Here is a 19316-nt window from a genome sequence, read left to right on the forward strand (position 1 = left end):
CTCTTGGTGATGAGACAGTCGGTGGGAGGGGATTTTCCCGAGGAAGGTGGAGAGGCAGTTCGGTCTTTTATCACTTTAGGTGGTTTGGCTGGGTTCAACTAGCTAAAGCTAAAATTTAGCATGGTCCTGTTTGGATTTCATAGCAGCTAAATTTAGCTAGCTAAAATTTAGCTGGTGGATTCAAACAGAGTCTAAATGTAGTTACGACGATAGATGTAAACCCTACGCATCATAGTAATCTACTTCATGCTAGTATAGGGGGTGTTTGGATCCTTGGGTGTCACATCGGATGTTTGGATACTAATTAGGAGTTTAAACATAGGCTAATGATAAAAATAATTGCATAAATGAGGGCTAACTCACGAGATGATTCCATTAAGCCTAATTAGTCCATGATTAGCACATGTGATGCTACAGTAAACATGTGCTAATTATAGATTAATTAGGCTTAATAGATTCGTCTCATGAATTAGCTCTTATTTATGCAATTTTTTTATCATTAGGCTATGTTTAATATTTTTAATTCGCATCAAGCATTCAATGTGATCCGAGCTAAACTTCTCAAAACACCCCATAGTCACCATTGAGGATCATGACGCCCCTTGCAGACCTTTATCGATTGACTCAAGGACTTGATGTTGACAATAAAACATGGAGTAACAAGTTATATTGCCGTCTACAAGTGGAGAGTTAGAGCATATTTGGTTGTTTGCGCAAGTTAGCCTCGTCTCGCCTCACTTTGTTGGCGCAGGGAACGAGGACCTTGCGAGCCATTTTGGCTATCTCATGGGAGCAAGGCAATTCTTGAGCTCCAAGATGACCTTGCTCAACATAGACGCATCAGCTTGCTCCGGTAGTCTAGCCCTTTATTTTCAGTAAAACATGGACCTTTGTTTTTTCCTTTTTCAAACGAACAGAACACATGGACCTTTTCGTTGACGTTTATAAAAGCTGTGAAGTTACTTTCAGATCACTCGACCACCTGCAGAGTCTTTTCCCTGCTGCCATTTCATTCACCACATCTAGATAAGCAAAATGTTATGTATCTGACATCTGGACAGCAGCTAGATGGATGGACAAGAAAAACTTTGGTACCCATCTGATTGACATGTACCAAAAACAATACGCGTGAGAGCCACCCAATATACCACTGGAACAAATAGCACATATTACCACGATTATCATCAGAACACAACATCATCATCAACACACAGCCTGCACGGATTACTGTTTAGCACAGGCCATCCGGCAATCCATCCACACACACTCACACACACAGAATTACTCTAAGAGTCCCTGCTTAATTTGCCTGCAGGTTAGCTTACAACAATCAGCGTAGTCTACTAGGATTTTGTGGCAGATCGACACACATAGCACGTCACGTTATTACAGGAGGTGATGTGCACTGCCAAGTTAATTAGCACGTAGTAGTGCACAACACAGTGGTAGGGTAGAGACACGCACGGGGATTAATTTGCGCTTAGCTGCATGACAGAAGAGAGAGAGCATGCTTAGATAGGTTTATCTGATCTGGAAGTGGTTCGGCGGCGGGTTCCCCTGGTGGCCCCGGCCGTCCTGGTCGGCGTGGCGGCACCCATCGCCGCCGCCGCTGTTGCTGCCGCCACTGCCGCCGCCGTGCGTGTCCGCCGAGCTCTTCCGGCGGCGCTCGTTGTGCCCCGCCAGGCGCAGGCGGCAGCTGCGCCTGGTCTCGTCGAACTCCGACAGCTCGTGGAACCTGCACAAGAAAAAACAGAGATTGTGAGTGCCAACAAATAAAGTTATTAGTACCAGCAGATGGGTACCATGGATGGCAACGGATGAAAGAAAACCACGGGCATTTATCTGAAAGCAGTATGAGTAACTTTTACTAGCTAGGGTACGTCGTCGGTCGATCCAAACGCACGCACTTACTTCCGTCAAATCTCATCGGAGGGACGACACCAGCCGGCGACGCGACCACGAGGGGACTGCGCCGCGGCAGCTAGCTCCCGTACGGCGAGGTACGAAGTGCACCGGCGAGCATTCAAAACGAATCGCCGAAAGCTATCTGCCTGCCGGCCATGGCATCCCGGGGGCTTCAATTTCACTGCCCGGAATCTGGTGCCGTGCGTGCGTGGGCACATGCGCGTGCGCGCAAAAGCGGCGACAACAAAAGCGAGCGTGGAGGCCGTATCAGTCCTATCGACGATCCACGACCGACCCCAACTCCAACCAAGGGCTGAAGTAAGGGCCTGTCTGTATCAGCATAAAGATCGAAAAGCAAGCAACGTTGAAACTTCCAAGTTTCAACAGTAAACTTCCTTTAGCATTTCAGTTCAGGGACGTTAATTTGGATAGAGAGCACCTGAAGAAGATCAGAGCAAAGTGTTGTCTTGTCTGCTTCCCATTCTCGTTTCCAGCAGGCAAAAAGTTGTTAAACTTTACTCAATGGTGCATGAGCATGCTACTTTAACATCTAGAGTTTTCTTTTAGTTTCATGCTATATAATAGGGTACGTTTTCATTGATGAGAACCTTAGCATATATAAAGTTATTCTTAGCAACCACTACGACTTAAGGACACAGTCACGCACCTGCAACTGATTAATTAGGTTCATTAGGAGCATCATGGAGGCTTAAAGAACATGATGGACTCTGTCTAGGACGTACACTCTAGCACTAAATCCACCAAAGGACCACACATATTTTGTTTGTTCTACTTAAAACAACCCCTGATGACTAGTGAGCTAGTAATACGAGAAGCAACTAGTGTAAACGCCATACACAGTGATGTCCTTATCGATGAGAGCCTCAACAGCGCTAGGACAGCATGAACAGTACCACAGTCTGCAACCAGGGACCAGCAAGAACTAGTCCTGCTCCTGCACATTAGCATCAGGCTACATAGCTACCACCAAGTTTGCATACGCCCTGCTCATGTGGTGCACATGAAGACTTAGAAAAGTCTCCGAAATGCAGGAGAACAAGATCAACAGTGAAGTGACATAATCCGATCTAGAAAATCCAGTCCAGCATGGCATCCTAGTCTCCAAGTGCTTGCCACTTGCAGTTATACTCTGAAAGACTGAAACATAGAGCAACAAGATGGCCCAAGAAGCATATGTAAAGAAAGCATCAGGGGCAGAGACCGGAACTATTTGTTGTCCCCAACTTGACTCATCTAAGACAACTAGCGACGTTCCACATGATTAGCACACACACACACACATGCCACTGATTAGAAAGCGAGCTCATCACTCATCAGATATCGCAAAGACGTGCAGGTTCGAAGCTGAATTGGGAAGGCCGAATCTGCCTACCCGGGAGAGCGGCCCTCCTCCTTGGCCGGTCAAGCTCAGCTCTTTCCATCGCCATGCTCAGCTCTCACACCCCCACCGACAAAAAGGTAACGCCAGGGCCCCAACGGAGAGCACAACCCACTATAGCCTTTCAAAGCAAGCAAGGGGAAAGGACAATGATGTCCACCATGTACGCTCTCATGTAGACGAACGAATTGAAATGGGAACGGCGATGCTTTGGTGCACCAGCAAAGCAAGAATCAGCTGAGGCGAAAGCATGAAAACCTAGTCAGTCCCTTTACCCTGCTTCCTCGCTCTTTTCTAAAATTACTACACTGCCGGAGGAAATGAAATGCACACATGATTCCGCTAAAAAAAAAGAGATGCTACCACTCGCTAGTTACTACTAGAACAGTAAGTTCCACTGATCCATTCTTTGAGTGCGTCAGGGTGTGTGACGTACGGACCATCTAATCAGTTTGGCTCACAGGATCAGATCACTAGCTATAGACCTGTGCCTGCTGCAGTCACCAAAAGAGGAACTGCTATATCCAAATCCTCCCTGCTATGTCTATGTGACGCCTGATTCTGTGAGGGGTTATTTTGCAGCTGTGTTGGAGAGCCAAGAACAACAAAAACAGAGCATGGTCAGAGCAAGAGCTTGCATGAGAGAAACGGCTAGCTGCAAGATCTTGAGCTGAGACCAGGACGAGAATCTAACAGCTAGCTAGCTAGCTCATCATGTAATCCATGATATATCGAAGAAAAGCTCGAAGCTTTAGGAGAATCATGCACCTCAGGGGGTGATGTTCTTTTCCTCTCATCAACGAATTAAGCTCGTTTAATTTAGCAGTACGGACCGAAAGTGGCCGGCGCGCGCTTTCGAGCAGGCCGAGCGCGGATCGCCAGCCATGTGGCGCGCGGCGCGCGCCGTGTGGGGAGGGTTTCGGCGGGGAGCGGGGCTTACCGGCTGCATTGCTGGCAGAAGCGCTGGCGGAGGCCGGCGACGAGCACGACGGGGGCCTTGGAGTGCGTCTGGCACACCTTGTGCCTCCGGTTGTACGTCGCCGCGTCGCTCAGGTCGGCGTTGCACCGCTCCGCCTGGCACCTCGGCCCGCCGCCGCCGCCAGCCGCAGCGCCCCTCCTCGCCGGCACCGGGGACGAGCTGGAGGCGCCGCCCACGGCAGCCAGCTTCGCGGGCTTCTGCTCCTCCTCCCCGTTCGGCGTCAGCGCCTCGCCGGCCGACCCGGAGCTCGAGCCCTCGCCGGCAGCCGCGGCGGCGGCGAGCGCGGCCATAGACGATGCCGACGCCGAGCTCGAGGAGCCCCTGCGGGACTTGTCCTTGCGGTCCATGGCGGTGCCGGCGAGGGAGGAGGCGACCGAGGACGAGGCCCGAGAGCTGGCGAGGTGGGGGGTGGAGCTCCGGAGCTGTGCTAGAGCTAATTATGCTAAGCACTCATGAGTGGAAGACGAAGAAGTAGAGGGGGCTGGGAAAAAGGCTGAAAGGGATATAAAGGCGGGTACCGTGTGTGTGGAGGCAGGGCGCACATGTGGGCCCGGTATCGCAGCGGCTTCGTGTACGAACATGTATGCATACACTTGCGCATGTATATATAGTACATGCCTTGCCATCGTGCCTCTGCGTGTCTAGACACGTACGATCATTTCCAGCTAGAGTCACCAAACAGTGAGCCTCTTCCCTTCAGCTTATCAGTTGGCTTATCAGCCACCAAACAGTATTTTTCTCTACAATAAATCAACTGTTTCAGCATTTCAGCCGGCTTATAAGCTGAAGCGAACAGGTCCACTGTCATAGAAGCAGTAGCGCGAACTAGAGGGAATTAGATTAATAATTTATTAGTGCTTAAGTGGTAGTGATTCTTAAAGAAATTGCGTAAATCAGTCGTGGGCATGGTCAACTTTGGCCATCACAAAGCTCTGCCACTGCATAGAAGCAAAGGTCAGGTGGACCTGGCTCTTTGGTTCAAAGGCGAACAGTGCCGCTGCCCACTACACCTGTCCCGCAGTTGAGGGCTCAGGGCTCAGGCCAGCGTTTGGTTGGGCACGGACAGAGCCTGGACGCATTGTCCTCTGATGTCGTCCAAACGTGCCTCTAGGATACTGAACGTCCCAATGTATAGCTGCTTAGTTCTTTTTTGCAATATCATGTAACAAACATTCGACTAGAAATAAGAGGATACATAACGGTATAGAATTTTGTTATGTAGCAAGCTGTTCATGGCCTTTTTGCTAAAACATCTCCCTTTGGGTTGAGTCAATACACGTGTGTATTTTGGAGTAACCGCGAGGCAATTTCTCCCTGTGTGACCAGATACACTTGGATATGCCTCCAACACTACGGTCCAAGATAAACACTACTAGCTACTTGGCTTGAGATACCGGAGATTCTCCCAGCAAACTGGGAGCAGGCCACTTCGGTCCATGAGTGGTGGACGGCTAGAGCGGCAACTACAGGACTATCACGTAAGGGACTACGATCGCTTATCATTCTCATTTGCTGGGAAGTGTGGAAGGAGCACAACGCTCGCGTTTTTGATCGAGTAGAGTCATCAGCATCAGTGGTTGCTTCAAGAATCAAGGATGAGTCTGCCAACTGGATTTTAGCAGGTGCGAAACATTTGGCAAAACTTGTGTATAAGATGTAATTTACTTAGCTTGTATAGCACCTGTAATTACTTTGGGCTTTCTAGCCTCTCTTTGAAAAAGACAGCTCCCCTGCCAGTTCGTTTCAAAAAAAATATATGTTAAGGAATTTTTAGCAATCAAGTTAGAATTGATAAATTTAAAATATAGCCTACCAAATAGATGTTAGAGACCTTTTTCATTGGTTATTAATTATATTTGACATGAACTTTTTCGATTTGTCTAGACCGTTAGATCTTCATAAAATCTAAGGGTGTATATTCTTCTCTTTTTTCGATTCACGTGATAATTTCTGGACCCTCTCGGCGACGTGGTGTCTTCTTTTAACACTATTATATAATAAGATAATAGATTAATAAGCATGCTTTTATTTTTATTTTCAAGGCCCATGTACACCAACGACATTGCCACTTTTGCTATCATTAATTTTACTCTTGCTTGAATCTATGTGGCCATCAGACTATTTTATTATTGTTATTTTTACCTTGAAATTTACACTATCATAGGAAATCTGAAGTCTGGAAACAGTTTGCATGGAAAGGCATGAACTGGGATACCTCATCTTCTCAATATGAAGAGATGCTGCTCGAGTCGGCACCAACATAAACAATAGAGACAGTTCCGAATACCTACATGAACTATCCCGTATGTTTGTGTTTTAACGTAAGATAAATATGGTTCTATCAGCTCTCAGTTTTTTTTAGCATCATAGAGCTTTCATTAATCTGAAGTAGGAGTACAATCACCAACCGCTAAACATGTAAGCCAGTCTGGAATAGCGTCTAGCCAGAAGCATGAATGTTCGGTGGATGACACCACACTTGCGCAGGAGTGCACCACCGAGTTAGCTTCTCTGCGAACCCATACAAATTTAAAAGAAGAAAAACTCCTACTAAGCTCCATGATATCATGCCAAAGACCGCCTATCAAGGAACAAGAATCATCTATGGACTCCAAAGAAATTTTCAAGCTATGGCAGTCCACTTCAAGCACCACATTCTCCTAGCCCAACTCCACAGCGTGCTCCAAGCCATCGGAAGTGAGGAGAGAGCGGCGTATAATCACTAGTCGGCGGTACGAAACATCGACACTAATTGGGTGGACAAATAGCTACGTGGCATTATGTGTACTCCCCAACAGAACAAAGAGAGGGATGAAGATGTAGAATGCATGTTACATGAATTAGGATATTTGCATTATTTTTATTCTAAAATTTGTTATTTGTTATTTGTATTTGAGGTTCTTTATTCAGCTATTTTGCTTCCCAATTTGTATAGGAATCGACTGCCAGTTTCTTTCTTTAAAATTCTGAAATTAGATATATTTATTAGTTGTATTTGGTACAGACTCTTTGAATTTGTTTAGGCCGTTAGATCTTCATAAATTCAAACGGTGTATATTCTTCTTCCTTTTTTTATTAATGTGGTAATTTCTAGATCCTCTCGACGAATGTGGTGGCTTCTTTTAATACTATTATATTAAGATAATAGATACCTGATGATGCGTTCTAGTCGGTAAGTGGAGCGGTTTAGAGTTTATGACTAGCTAAGACGGGTGATTCATGGAATGTCATTTTGGTTCTCCAAAACATAATTCTTTTTTTTAAGATATACAAAATATAATGACTAAAATAAAGGTTTGCATTTTCGAAGTTTCTCATGATGATTATAAGTACATAATTCGATGAGACTCGCTACTCTGGTTCGTTCTCAACCACTCATGCACGAATTAAGCCGATAACCACATGATTACCTAGGATTTAGTTCGGCCCCACCTTCAACTTGCGGACTTGCCGGGTTCTTGATGAGTTTGGTCTTTCAGGGCTTCAGGCTGCCTGCAACTTGCAAGACCAAAGCTCTAGGTTCAGCCGTCGAAGCACCAAAACAAACTAGAGAGGTAGCAGCTAGGAGTTATAGCCTTATAGGACGGTACACCACTACAGTTGCTCGCATCTCGTCATGTTTCCTTCACCGTCGTCGTGTGGTTGCAGGCAGCCGGCCGGGTGATGGCCATTCGGTCGCGTAGGAATTCCACGGTCGCCTAGCAAGCTACTCCACGAAGACGTAGCTATCGAGCACAAGAGCGCAACATTATTCCAGCGGTGACGAGACGGGGCGCTCCCAATCATCTGGCGGAAATTACCCGCGTCCCGTGCGAGACCGGACGCCAGAGCATCGCACGAGCACGACATGGGCGAGCAAGCGATCGAAAGGGAGTGCCGGGGCCGATCGAGCAAGGGAGCCGCAGATCGAAGCGTACCACGCTTTGATGCGTGGGGTTGGGGGCCGGGGCCGGGGCGCATTCATCGCTGACTGGTACGGGAGCGACGACGCGTCGTAGGCCGGTGACTGGCTCGGCTCCTTCTTCGTACCGGGAGGGCGGGCGCCACCGAAGCTGACGCGCGCGGCCGGGACGGCCGGGGCCCCGCCATGTTGCTGCCCGGCGACTGGGCGGCCGGGCGCCGTACCGTGGAGCCGTGGAGAGAGGGTGGCCCTGATCGATGGAGTGCAGCGGGGCGGGTGACGACGAGGGGCACGGGGGCGGATGGACGGACGGGGACGGAGGAGGGACCCGGCCGGCCGGACGTCCGGACGGGCCCTGCGCCGGGGTGCTGCTGTTGTTCCGCGGCTCGGATGCCAAATGACCGTGGTAATTTCCGGGGGAAATTAACAGTGGTGGTGGTGCAGCGACCGAACGACTACCGGCGGTGGACCTCGGTCAGCGCTTTGTCTATGCAATAATGCAACATCATCATATACAAAAATGTACCTTTTTTTAACTTAGAAACGGATTTTGTGTTATGTGAATGTTCCAGCAGACTGTCGGCCTGTTCGCTTCAGCTTATTTAGCCGACTTATCAGCCACCAAACAGTGTTTTTCTCTCAAAAAAATTAGCCGTTTCAGCTTTTCAGCCGGCTTATAAGCTGAAGCGAACAGGCCTGTTTCTTTCTCTTCAGTAACCCTAAAGTAGGAGTACGATACTAATTACTAGACCTGATGCTCAGGGTTTCCTTTTCTTTTCATTTTGAAATGCGGGACTTTCGAAGAAAATACACACCTAGCTAAACATGAGCTTAAGATAGCTTTGAACATGGATTATAAGAGTACACACATTAACTCCCAACGACTAACTAAGTCAAAGGATACGGTTTATGAAGTTCAAGGTTACTTTCATATATAGATAACACAATCCAATAACATGCATCTATTCTTATAACCGTCAAAGTCACCGGCTGGCAACACTAGCACACCCACTCTGAAAATTGATAATTGTGGAAAATGGATGCATGCTCATACTGTATTAGGTAATTTAGGAGAGATACGGTAAGTTGCGTGTCAGTTTACATTTGCTCCATGCCTTGATGAGTGACTTGGCGCACTCGTGAGGTAGTGCTGATGCCTTCCCATTTTTGGTAATTAAATGTTGGGCTATGCCTCCTTTTGGAGAACAAATGTTTACCTGTGTCCAGTACAAAGAAAGGTGCCGTTTTTTTTTTTAACCTTTTTTCAGGATTCCTGCCTGTGTAAGGTGTGTTGCTTTCGTGGTTTCACCGCACCATCAAGAATTTTACACGGTAGCATATCAATCACTGCCGCATGTTTGGTTGTAGATATTCTTTTACAGGACAAGACGGGTATCAATCACATTTATTGGCCTTATTGGATCAAACTTGTCTAAAGGTGTGACTGGAATAGTGTGGTCTTAGAACCACACATCTCTTCTTGAACCTAATTGGGGCTCCTAATTTCCAGCAAAATGAATGGAAGCTCACCAGCTTCACAAGATAAAGTCTACGAAATTTCTGCATGCCAGGCCAAACAAATCCTGGAGGACTATGTGAGCTTGTTTGGTCAACATCAGGCTAAATTTTAACGTTCATCAGAAAATTAGACCATCATTCGGTCCTTATTAAAAACTAAAAAGTTATTTGGCTTGCGTAAAACCCCCTCCATTTTTCCAAAAAAAAAAGAATGGACTTTGCCTGCCAATATTTTGCTTGTTCACAAACCAAACGATTGTTTGTCTACCAAGACTTCGTCCATGTTTTAGACCTACGGTTAGGGCAATGCAAGGAGAATATAATAAATGGTGCTATGCAATTAGCTAGCCAAATATACTGAACTTTTTCTTTAATTAGTCAGTACTATGTATGATTTATTGCTGCTAGATGCTTTACATTTTTTCTTAAGAGAATGACATGTCGTGTCACAGTTGTTCATTGTAAGGCCATGGCATTTGGACATCTCTTTCAGCCCGTTATGCCTTCCCCCTTTCTTTTGTAGAGAACAACCTCTCATAGTGTCACTACTAGCCATCGTTCTCATTCGCCATTCGTACTGCGTGGAATAAAATTAGGGATTATCATGGCCAGGAAGTGTTGAGTAAATGGTCCCAATAATAAATTCCAGCGATTTGGATTGGGACTTAACTGTTTTGACGAGTACCAAAGGCAACCAAATGACGAACTGAGTGTAACTCCCGTCAGAGTTGGAGTTTTTGACTAGCACGGACACTCATTTATTTTTAGATTGATTTCAGTAATTAACTATACTATTCTTGAAAAAAGGTAAAAGCACTTAAAGTTCCATCTACCTTCACATTTGTTTTTTAAAAAAAGCATGATTATGATTAAAGAGTGATGCACGACATATAACAAATAGTAGATGCGAACATACAACGGGCGATGATTAGCTAGAGCTCCCGGCACACTCGGCGTAATCAAATAATCATGTCGTGTCCCTTCAATTACTCTACTCGCTATACACGGAGGATGTGGCCAATTGACCGTCACGAGTTGACGTGAGCCGTCGACGCCGACCCAGCCCGTTGGCCGTTTGGTCTGGCGAACCATGCCGAGCGACCGAGCCGAGAAGAAGCTAGAGGTCGGCACGCACTGATTGGGCTGGGGCTGATCGACGACGTGCGGACAGCAACCGCACCGGATCGGGTCGATGTCGATCAGCTACGCGGAGGGCCAGCAGAACCATCGCTAGCCGCAGCAGAGAGCAGCAGTGGATGCTTCCAAGGCACGCGCTGCGAAGCAAAGCCAAGGCTATGTTTAGTTACCCCAACTTCCAACTTTGACATTATACAAAAAGAAGATTCCTCATCACATCAAATTTGCGGTACATGCATGGAGTACTAAATGTAGATGAAATTAAAAACTAATTGCACAATTTTATTGTACTTTGCGAGACGAATCTTTTGAGCCTAATTAGTCAATATTTGGACAATAATTCATAATTACAAACGAAATGCTACAGTGTGCTACAGTGCTGGTACAGTAATTTTGCATCTTCCAATTTAACCAACTAAACAAGGCCCAAGCGACCGACGACGGGCTTCGGCTACCGCTGCGATCTGCGACCGGGGCGAAAAGCCAAGCTACGCTACGCGCCTACGCGTAGATACGCCTTCATTCTGTGGTAGTACGTGCACGAGCTCGCGCACGTCCTGGCGTACACGGAGTACGGGCTGGGAGCGGTCTCGCTCGGCCCGTGGCGACGCGCCGTGCCGCCCGGGGACCACGCGACGGCCGGGCGGGGCACCAAAGGGCTCCGTGATCGCTCTCGCCTTTGCCGTTTTCCTCTTGGCGGGCAGTGCGCGCGTACGGGCAGCCGGCGGGCTGGCGGGGAGGACCCCTAGGGGCGAGGGCGAAGCGGATGCCATGCCGGAGCGCGGAGGCTGCTGCGCGTGCACGTGATCCGAGGCGGCTTTTTCGGCCACTGGCGAGGACGGGTGGACGGACGGACGGCGCCAGGAAAAAAGCTGATGCCGAGAGAAAAGTCTCCCCCTCCTCTCGTTCACATACTCGGCAGAAACGCTACTGATCTCTGAATGATCTCTGATGCAGAGATGCTGGAGCCGAGGAGAGCGACGATGACGATGGGAAAGCTAGCGGTGACCGCGCTGGTCGGTCGCGCACGCAACGCGCAGGTCGCGGCGTGAAGACGACAAGGATTCCAGTCAGCTGCTGTCCTCGTCGGGCCGATGCCCCGTACGATCTGCCTCCTCTCCTCGCGTGCCTTTCTCCTCGCTCTCTTTTTCGCGCGCGGCAAAGACGAGACCGGTGGTGCCCTCGTTTGCCTCCTCCCCTCGCCGAAACAGTAGCCTTTGCGCCCAATGTCTCGTCGCCATATTTCCCTACAAGATCCGCTGTTCCCTCCTCCTCCTGATTTCGTCTGCCCCAGCAATCTCCCTCATGTCCTCATGTCCATATACTCTATGTCTAAATGCATAATAACATCTATACATCTAAAAAAACTAAAATGATATACAATTTAGAACGGAGGGAGTAATCAGCACTGTGACCGTGAAGGTACTACAGACTTACCGCACGAGCTGTGGGGAGGACAACAAGGGGAGAGGACGTTTCTGGCCCCTGGTTAAAGGTAGCTGAGCAACTACTGGCTTCAAAGTAGGAGCAGCCATGCCGGCCAAAGTGCCAAACTATGGTGGTGGCAAAGGGGCGCAGTCATCACGAGGAGCCAGGGCAGTGGGCAGGGGAGGCCGTGTGCCGTACCAGGAATCTACAGGAGTTGCACATTGGCCCCACGCTACGCACCATCACCACTTCACCAGCAGCAGCGCAGGGCAGTCAGTGCTGTTCTGATTCGTGCCCAACCCGGCACTGTGCTTGCGGTCCACGGCCAGAAGGCCGCCTCCTCTTACCTCTCCTCCAGTTCAGGGACTGTGCCGCGCCCTCACCTACGCGCTAGGCGGCAGGACGCTGGACCGGGCCTATACCGATAGCCCACAGTCCTTTTGCGTCGCTGACACGACGGGGCGAATCGCAGCCAATCTCCGTCGCCAGTCGTCTCGCAGTCGCACCAGCAGAGAGAGCCAGAGGCCATGATGAGGCTGCCGATGCAACAATTCCGTAAAGAAATGGGTTAAAAACCACCCACTAGGCTACCACTTCATGACTTCAACCTTAAAAATCAGACTCCACACACATGTTTATATCCTCAAAATGTTAGTCGGAGACATCAAAACTACCTACTCTTTTTTTTTAAAAAAAAACATGTAACGTTTTCAGTTTATTTTACATTTAAAAATACAAGGAGTATAAGAAATAATGTTTCTTAAAAAATATTCTAATATAATAAACATGGAGAGCGTGCAAGCCTGTAGATTGCAAAAAAACTCTTCCAACAGTTGGAGTTGCAGGCCACCTTATCCTAATGATCAATTCACGGCTGCCTCCGTAGAACATGATTGTAATAACTTTGTTGATAAAGGACTACCCACTGACTGTACGTACAAGATGAACAGGCCTTCCTACTTGTCCTAATTAAGTTTAAAGTGACAGCTTTCAAAAAGACAAAAAAGTAGCAAAGTTATTCAGTTTAAGCACCGTGCAATTTGCAGCAGGTTATTTTCTTTGTTTCTCTCTTCGTGTCATGACTGTAACTTTGCAGACTCTGCTGGTTTTTAGGATCACATCGCCTACCAAGGTACTATGCCCGATCGAGTAGTAGACAAATGCATGCAACTCAAGGACATGATGTCGACAGTAACATGGAGTACGTGATAACGAGTTAGTATATTACAGTCTTTAAGTGGCAACTTCTTGATTTAGGGTTCTAGGCTTCTAGCTAATTGCATTATTGCTAGAATCATGCTTTGATTTGGAAAACAGTCTTGTTTCATTAGACGCCTTTCAAAGCCGTGAAATTAGTTTCAGATGAGCCAACCACATGCACAGTCTTGTTCCTGCTGTCCTTTCATTCACCACATCACGATCATCAAGTGTTTTATATATATGAAAGAGTACTCTATCTGAAAACTCCACAGCAACTAGCTAGGCAATTTAGAACTAGCAGGGAAAAACTTTGGAGTGCTAGGCTGCTAGCTGTTGGGTACCCTCCTATCCACCAAAAGCCATGCATAAACGTGTGAGACCCAGCCAATGTACCATTTGAATAATCAGCAAATTTTACCACAGTTATCAGAGCACAACATCATCATCAATACACAGCCAGCCCAGATTACTACTGTTTGGCACAGGCCACCGGATTACACATCCGATGATCCATACATATACACAAACAATTGCATGCTAGAATTCCCTGCTTAATTACCCGCTGGTGCTGGTTAGGTTACAATCAGCATAATATCGACTAGGTTATTTTGTGACAGATCGACATATATAGCACACACCCCTCCGGTGTAAGTCGATCGATCGGTAGTGCTAGCTGCATGACAGAAGAGAGAGAGCATGCTTAGATAGGTTTATCCGATCTGGAAGTGATCCCGTGACGGGTTCCCTGCTGGGTGGCTCCGGCCGTTCTGGTCGCCGCCGCCGCCGCCGTGCCTGTCCGCCGAGCTCTTCCGGCGCCGTTCGTTGTGCCCCGCCAGGCGCCGGCGGCAGCTGTGCTTGTTGTCGTCGAACTCCAACAGCTCATGGAACCTAAAAGAAAAAAGATCAAGAGTGTCGTCAAAGTTACCAAGAGAGAGATGGAATCATGCAACGCATACATAAAACAAAATTAGACCACGCACGGCATCTGGAGCAGTATAATTTTTACTCTCTGGTACGCTGAAATTTCCAAGTTTTAGCCGTAAACTTTTTTAGCATTAAGAACGTTAATTTGGATCAGAGCACCTGGAGAAGATCAGAATGACAAGTGGTTGTCTTACCTGCTTCTCAGTAATCAATTGCCATTATTGCAACAGTGAGAAGGTATAAAACTCCACTTGATGATACACATGCACGATAATGCTACCTAAACATATATACACTTGCAATGTAATACCCAAGTAGAAATTTTGTTTTCCTTCTTTTTCTTGGGTTCTATGCTAAGTACTAGAATAAAATGCCCGTTTTCTTTTATGAGGTACTCTAGATGGAACTCTACTGTATGTACAAAGCCTAAAGTTAGGAAGCACTGAAGGACTGCCACTCAAAACGGATTAATTAGATTAATCAGGGGCATGATGATTGATGAAGACTGAAGAACATGAACGTCGACCCTGCCTAGAACGTACACTAGCTCTAAATCCAGGGACCACAAGTAATTTGTTTGTGCCACTTAATTAAAATCCCTTCTCACTTGTGAGCTACGTGTTGTGTAGTAGTGTACACGTCATATATATGCATGTCTTTATCAGAGCCTCTACAGCACTAGGACAGCATGAACAGTACTACCAGGGACCAACAAGAACTAGTCATCAGGCACATTAACATCAAGCTGCAAAGGCTACCATGCTGCATGCCCTGCTCATGTGGCGCACATGGAGACTTGAAAAGTCTCAATATGCTGAAAGCCACAAGAATATATACAGGAGAACGAGATCAATGGTGAAATGACTCAAATCTGATTGGGGAAATCCCAGCATATGACATCCATGGGCTGCAAGTGCTTTCCACTTGCAGTTTATGCTGTTTCATCGAAAAAAACAAAACTTGCAGTTTATGCTTCGGGACATAGAGCAAGGTGGCCCAAGAAGCACACGGAAATCAAGCTCTTCTATGGTACATAATACTACCACTTAGTCGTATATAATATAGATAAGATTTAACTATCTATTATTATGGGTAATTTAGTAATTATTACAATGTAAAATGTGAGATTCCAAATGGAATGATCTTCAAGACTTTATGCTTATATAAAAAAATATTATAGTGATATCATTTTATGTTCTTTTACGATGATACCCTTTATTAACATACTACTCATGCAGGGGTGAGAGCCAAGGGGGACTGGCAGGGGCCATGCCCCCCTAATGATCCATATAAATAAGGTTGCTAGTTACTAAATCACTAATTATTATGGCTAATCACTAATTATTTAGACTAATCACTATTCATTTAACCTTCAAATAATGTTTTTCTAGTGATTAGATCTTCTAATTCTCTAGTTTTAACTCACCGTAGATATTGTCCTAAACTTACCCATTTTCTCTTGGTTTGATTTATCTTAATTCCTGGTTCCATCCCTGTACTACCCATACCACATGTGAAGTTTTCAGTAGTATACAATTAATCTTGACCATCAGATATTTTTATACCAGTCCTTTTTGAATATTAGTATAGGCTAGTATTGTGCACAGTAAAAGAGCTAATAGAAATAAGCATCAGGGACAGAGACCAGCTGAACTATTTTTGTGTTCACAACTTGACTCATCAAAGACAGCATGATGTCTACATTAGCTCGCATGCCACTGATTACTCACACAGGTGGCAAAGATATGCAGGCTTGCGCAGCTTAATTGGGAAGGCCGAATCTGCATGGGAGAGCCAGATCGACCGGCTTGGATGCGGCCGTTCGTTCTAGCAGAAGGCTGGCCGGCCCGGCCGCTCCCTCGGCCGGTCAAGCTCAGCTCTTTCTATCGGCTATCGGCATGCTGACCCGGTCACCCCCACCGACAAAAAGCAAGCAGAGGAAAGGACAATGATGTCCACCATGCTCGCTCTCATGTGAACGTACGAGATACGAACGGTGCTTAATTTGGTGCACCAGCAAAGCAAGAATAATCCGCTGAAGGTGAAAGCATGAAAACCTAGTCCGTCCCCTTATCCTGCTTCTATGTCTCTCTTTCTCTCTATACTAACTGCTGTCATGCTGTGCTGGGGGTAATGAGATGCACACAAAGTAAGGTTAGTTGCTACAAGTACAGCGTCCTAATAAGCTAGAACAGTAACTTCCACCGATCCATTTTTTCAGTGCGTCAGGGGATAGTTAGGCTCAGGATTAGACCGCTATCTAAACCAGTGGCTGCTGCAGTCACGGAGTCACCAAAAGAGGAACTCATATATCCAAATTAACCCAGATGTTATTGTTATGTGAATCTTGAATCTGTAAGAAGCTTGGGGATATGATTCACTTTAACTAGTTGTTGCAGAGCCAAGAACCGAGCAGAACAGAGCATGTTCCAAGACCAAGAACTTGCATGAGGGAGACTGCAAGATCTTGATCTGAAACCAGGCCGAGAATCTAGTAATAGCTTGCTCATCATGCTATCCGTGATCCAAGAAAAAGCTGTATGCTTTTGACGATCCATGCACCTCAAGCTCTAGCTTTTTTTGTTAAAAAAGAATTAAGCTCATTTAATTTAGTTACTACGAACTGAAAGCGGACGGTGCTTTTGAGCAATTCATGCCGTCCGTATTGCAAAATTGCAGCCATGTGCTGCGAACAATATCGAGACTCGAGAGGTTTCCGGCAGGACCGGGGTTTACCGGCTGCATTGCTGGCAGAAGCGCTGGCGGAGGCCGGCGATGAGCACGACGAGGGCCTTGGAGTGCGTCTCGCACACCTTGTGCCTCCGGTAGTACCGCCTCGCATCGTGCAGGTCGGCGGCGCACCGCTCCACCTGGCAGCTCGGGCCGCCGCTCGCCGCGACCGTCCTCGTCGCCACCGGGGGCGAGGAGCTGGAGGCGCCGCCCACGGCAGCCAGCATCGCGGGCTTCTTGTCCTCCTCCTCTCGTTTCGGCGACAGAGCCCCGTTGGCCTGGCCGTGGCCGGAGCTCGACTGGCCGGCCGCGGCGGCAGCGGCGAGCGCGGCCATGGACGCCGCCGCCGGGCTCGAGGAGCTCTTGCGGTCCATGGAGGCGCCGGCGAGGGACGAGGTGATCGAGGAGCCGTCCGAGAGCTGGCGAGGTGGAGCTCGGGAGCTGCGCTTGCTAGCTTGCTTTGCTCTCATGAGTGGAAGGCGATGACGGGGGCGGGCGGGGGAGCTTGGAAGGGATATAAAGGCGGGTACCGTGTGTGTGGAGGCAGGGCACACATGTGGGCCCCGCACGGTCGCACCATAGTGGGTTCGTGTACCTGCACTGCATGTACGTTCATACGCTTGTGCATGTACATGCCTTGGCAGAGTGCGAATGCGTATGTCAATACAAGGACATTCTTGCTCGAGTCTCTGTCAAAGAAACAAAGGTCAGGTTGACATGGCAATAATTACGGTGGATCTAGAGATTTAGGGGGACATCTATCCAATGTAGAGCTAGAAGCCTTATTTGAAAGTTCTCGAATGAAAATCCAAAGGAGATACGAAGTGTAAGCCTGTAGCTGGCCCTTATAAATAACTTTAAACGTGTGCGGAGAAGTTTGTTTTCAACTAATTTATTTGTCCTTAATTTTATATATTTAAGAATAGAGGGATAGTTACTTACACATAAACAGACCTGATATGTTGGGCCTACTTGTTGTAGTTGCTATTCAATAGTTCTTGTTTGGTTAGTCGATGCATTTTAGACTAACTAGTACATCAATCCGTGCTTTGCACGAACTTGTAATTTTAAGAGATGTAAGCATTAGAAATTTATTGAATAATTAGGACTGATACCTAATAAGGAAAATTGATTTATGCACTCTATCTCTTATTTCTTAAATATTGTAACACAATAATCATGTAGATGCGAACTTACCTTTACTCTGGGATGTGATAGATTATAGTTAGTAATTGCTCCTTACATTTTTTTATCCACGTGCATAGTTTTTTTCACTTTGTGTCGCACCTCAATATGGTATTTTGTATGCAATATTTTAAGTTACTTTTTATAATGGAATATGTGGATAATTTAGATGAACATTAGGGGTTACTTTAGCTTATTTTTCCAACTGACAGAGGTGGATAATTTGGATATTGATTTAGGAGGTAACTTTAACTATTTTCATAATGGCAAAGCTGGGTATTTTTTTAAAAAAAATATTATAGATCCAATAGTCGTGAGAATTTCTATGATTTATCTTTTTTTCTAATATGTTTTGTGAGGATTAACCTGAAGGTTTCAAAAGAAACCTCCAATTAGTAATAGTAAGATTGCGTAAGAATCTTTCTCTCAAAAAGATATATATAGGCATGGCATTTACTATGGGCCAAGGTAACACTAGACCTGATGATGTGTCGGAGCAGTTTAGTGCCCACGAGGCCAATTTTAATGGGAGGTTTCATATTTATATATCTAGAAAATATCACGTATGCATATATCCATTTGGTTGGTGGTTGAAAGTTGAAACAATGTATTGTAATGTATTGCTTTATTTCTGTTGTTTCATACAGAACATATGTAAGAGGTAAAAAGTGTTTCTTTTTTGTTGTTTTCCATTATTTTTCTGCCGCATCATTACAAATGCTTCCATGGCAAAGAGTAGCCTAGCTATGACAGATGGTTTCATCAATATTATAAGCAAGCGTTCGGTTCTCTCAAAATATAAATTTGCTATATATTGTTTGATTCATCTCCACCATTTCATGAACGAGCAAGCCAACAATGACAAGATTACCTAGTATCTCTGGCCCACCTTTCAACTTGCCAGGTTCTTGAATTGAAGCAGCTTTTCTAATCAGGCAGGTCTCTCAAGCATAACCTTTAGGCTCTTGGTTTTGTCGTCGAAGTACACTAAAACAAACTAGAGAGCTAGC

General features: G+C 46.5%; 2 protein-coding genes across 2 annotated transcripts; both read right to left on the reverse strand.

The window, feature by feature from the left end:
• Positions 1-1145: 1145 nt before the first annotated feature.
• On the reverse strand, positions 1146-4763 carry LOC101766432 (squamosa promoter-binding-like protein 13). Its single transcript, XM_004957739.4, has 2 exons — positions 4245-4763; positions 1146-1735 (listed from the first exon to the last, which is right to left on the reverse strand). The coding sequence occupies exons 1-2, from the start codon at positions 4628-4630 to the stop codon at positions 1522-1524; spliced, it is 600 nt and encodes a 199-aa protein (XP_004957796.1). The 5' UTR covers positions 4631-4763; the 3' UTR covers positions 1146-1521.
• A 9094-nt stretch (positions 4764-13857) lies between these two features.
• On the reverse strand, positions 13858-17595 carry LOC105913689 (squamosa promoter-binding protein 1). The gene is made up of 2 exons (XM_012843459.2): positions 17128-17595; positions 13858-14355 (listed from the first exon to the last, which is right to left on the reverse strand). The coding sequence occupies exons 1-2, from the start codon at positions 17589-17591 to the stop codon at positions 14178-14180; spliced, it is 642 nt and encodes a 213-aa protein (XP_012698913.2). The 5' UTR covers positions 17592-17595; the 3' UTR covers positions 13858-14177.
• Between the last annotated feature and the right edge of the window lie 1721 nt (positions 17596-19316).

This window comes from Setaria italica, chromosome II, assembly GCF_000263155.2.
Source record: "Setaria italica strain Yugu1 chromosome II, Setaria_italica_v2.0, whole genome shotgun sequence".
Lineage (NCBI taxonomy): Eukaryota > Viridiplantae > Streptophyta > Magnoliopsida > Poales > Poaceae > Setaria > Setaria italica.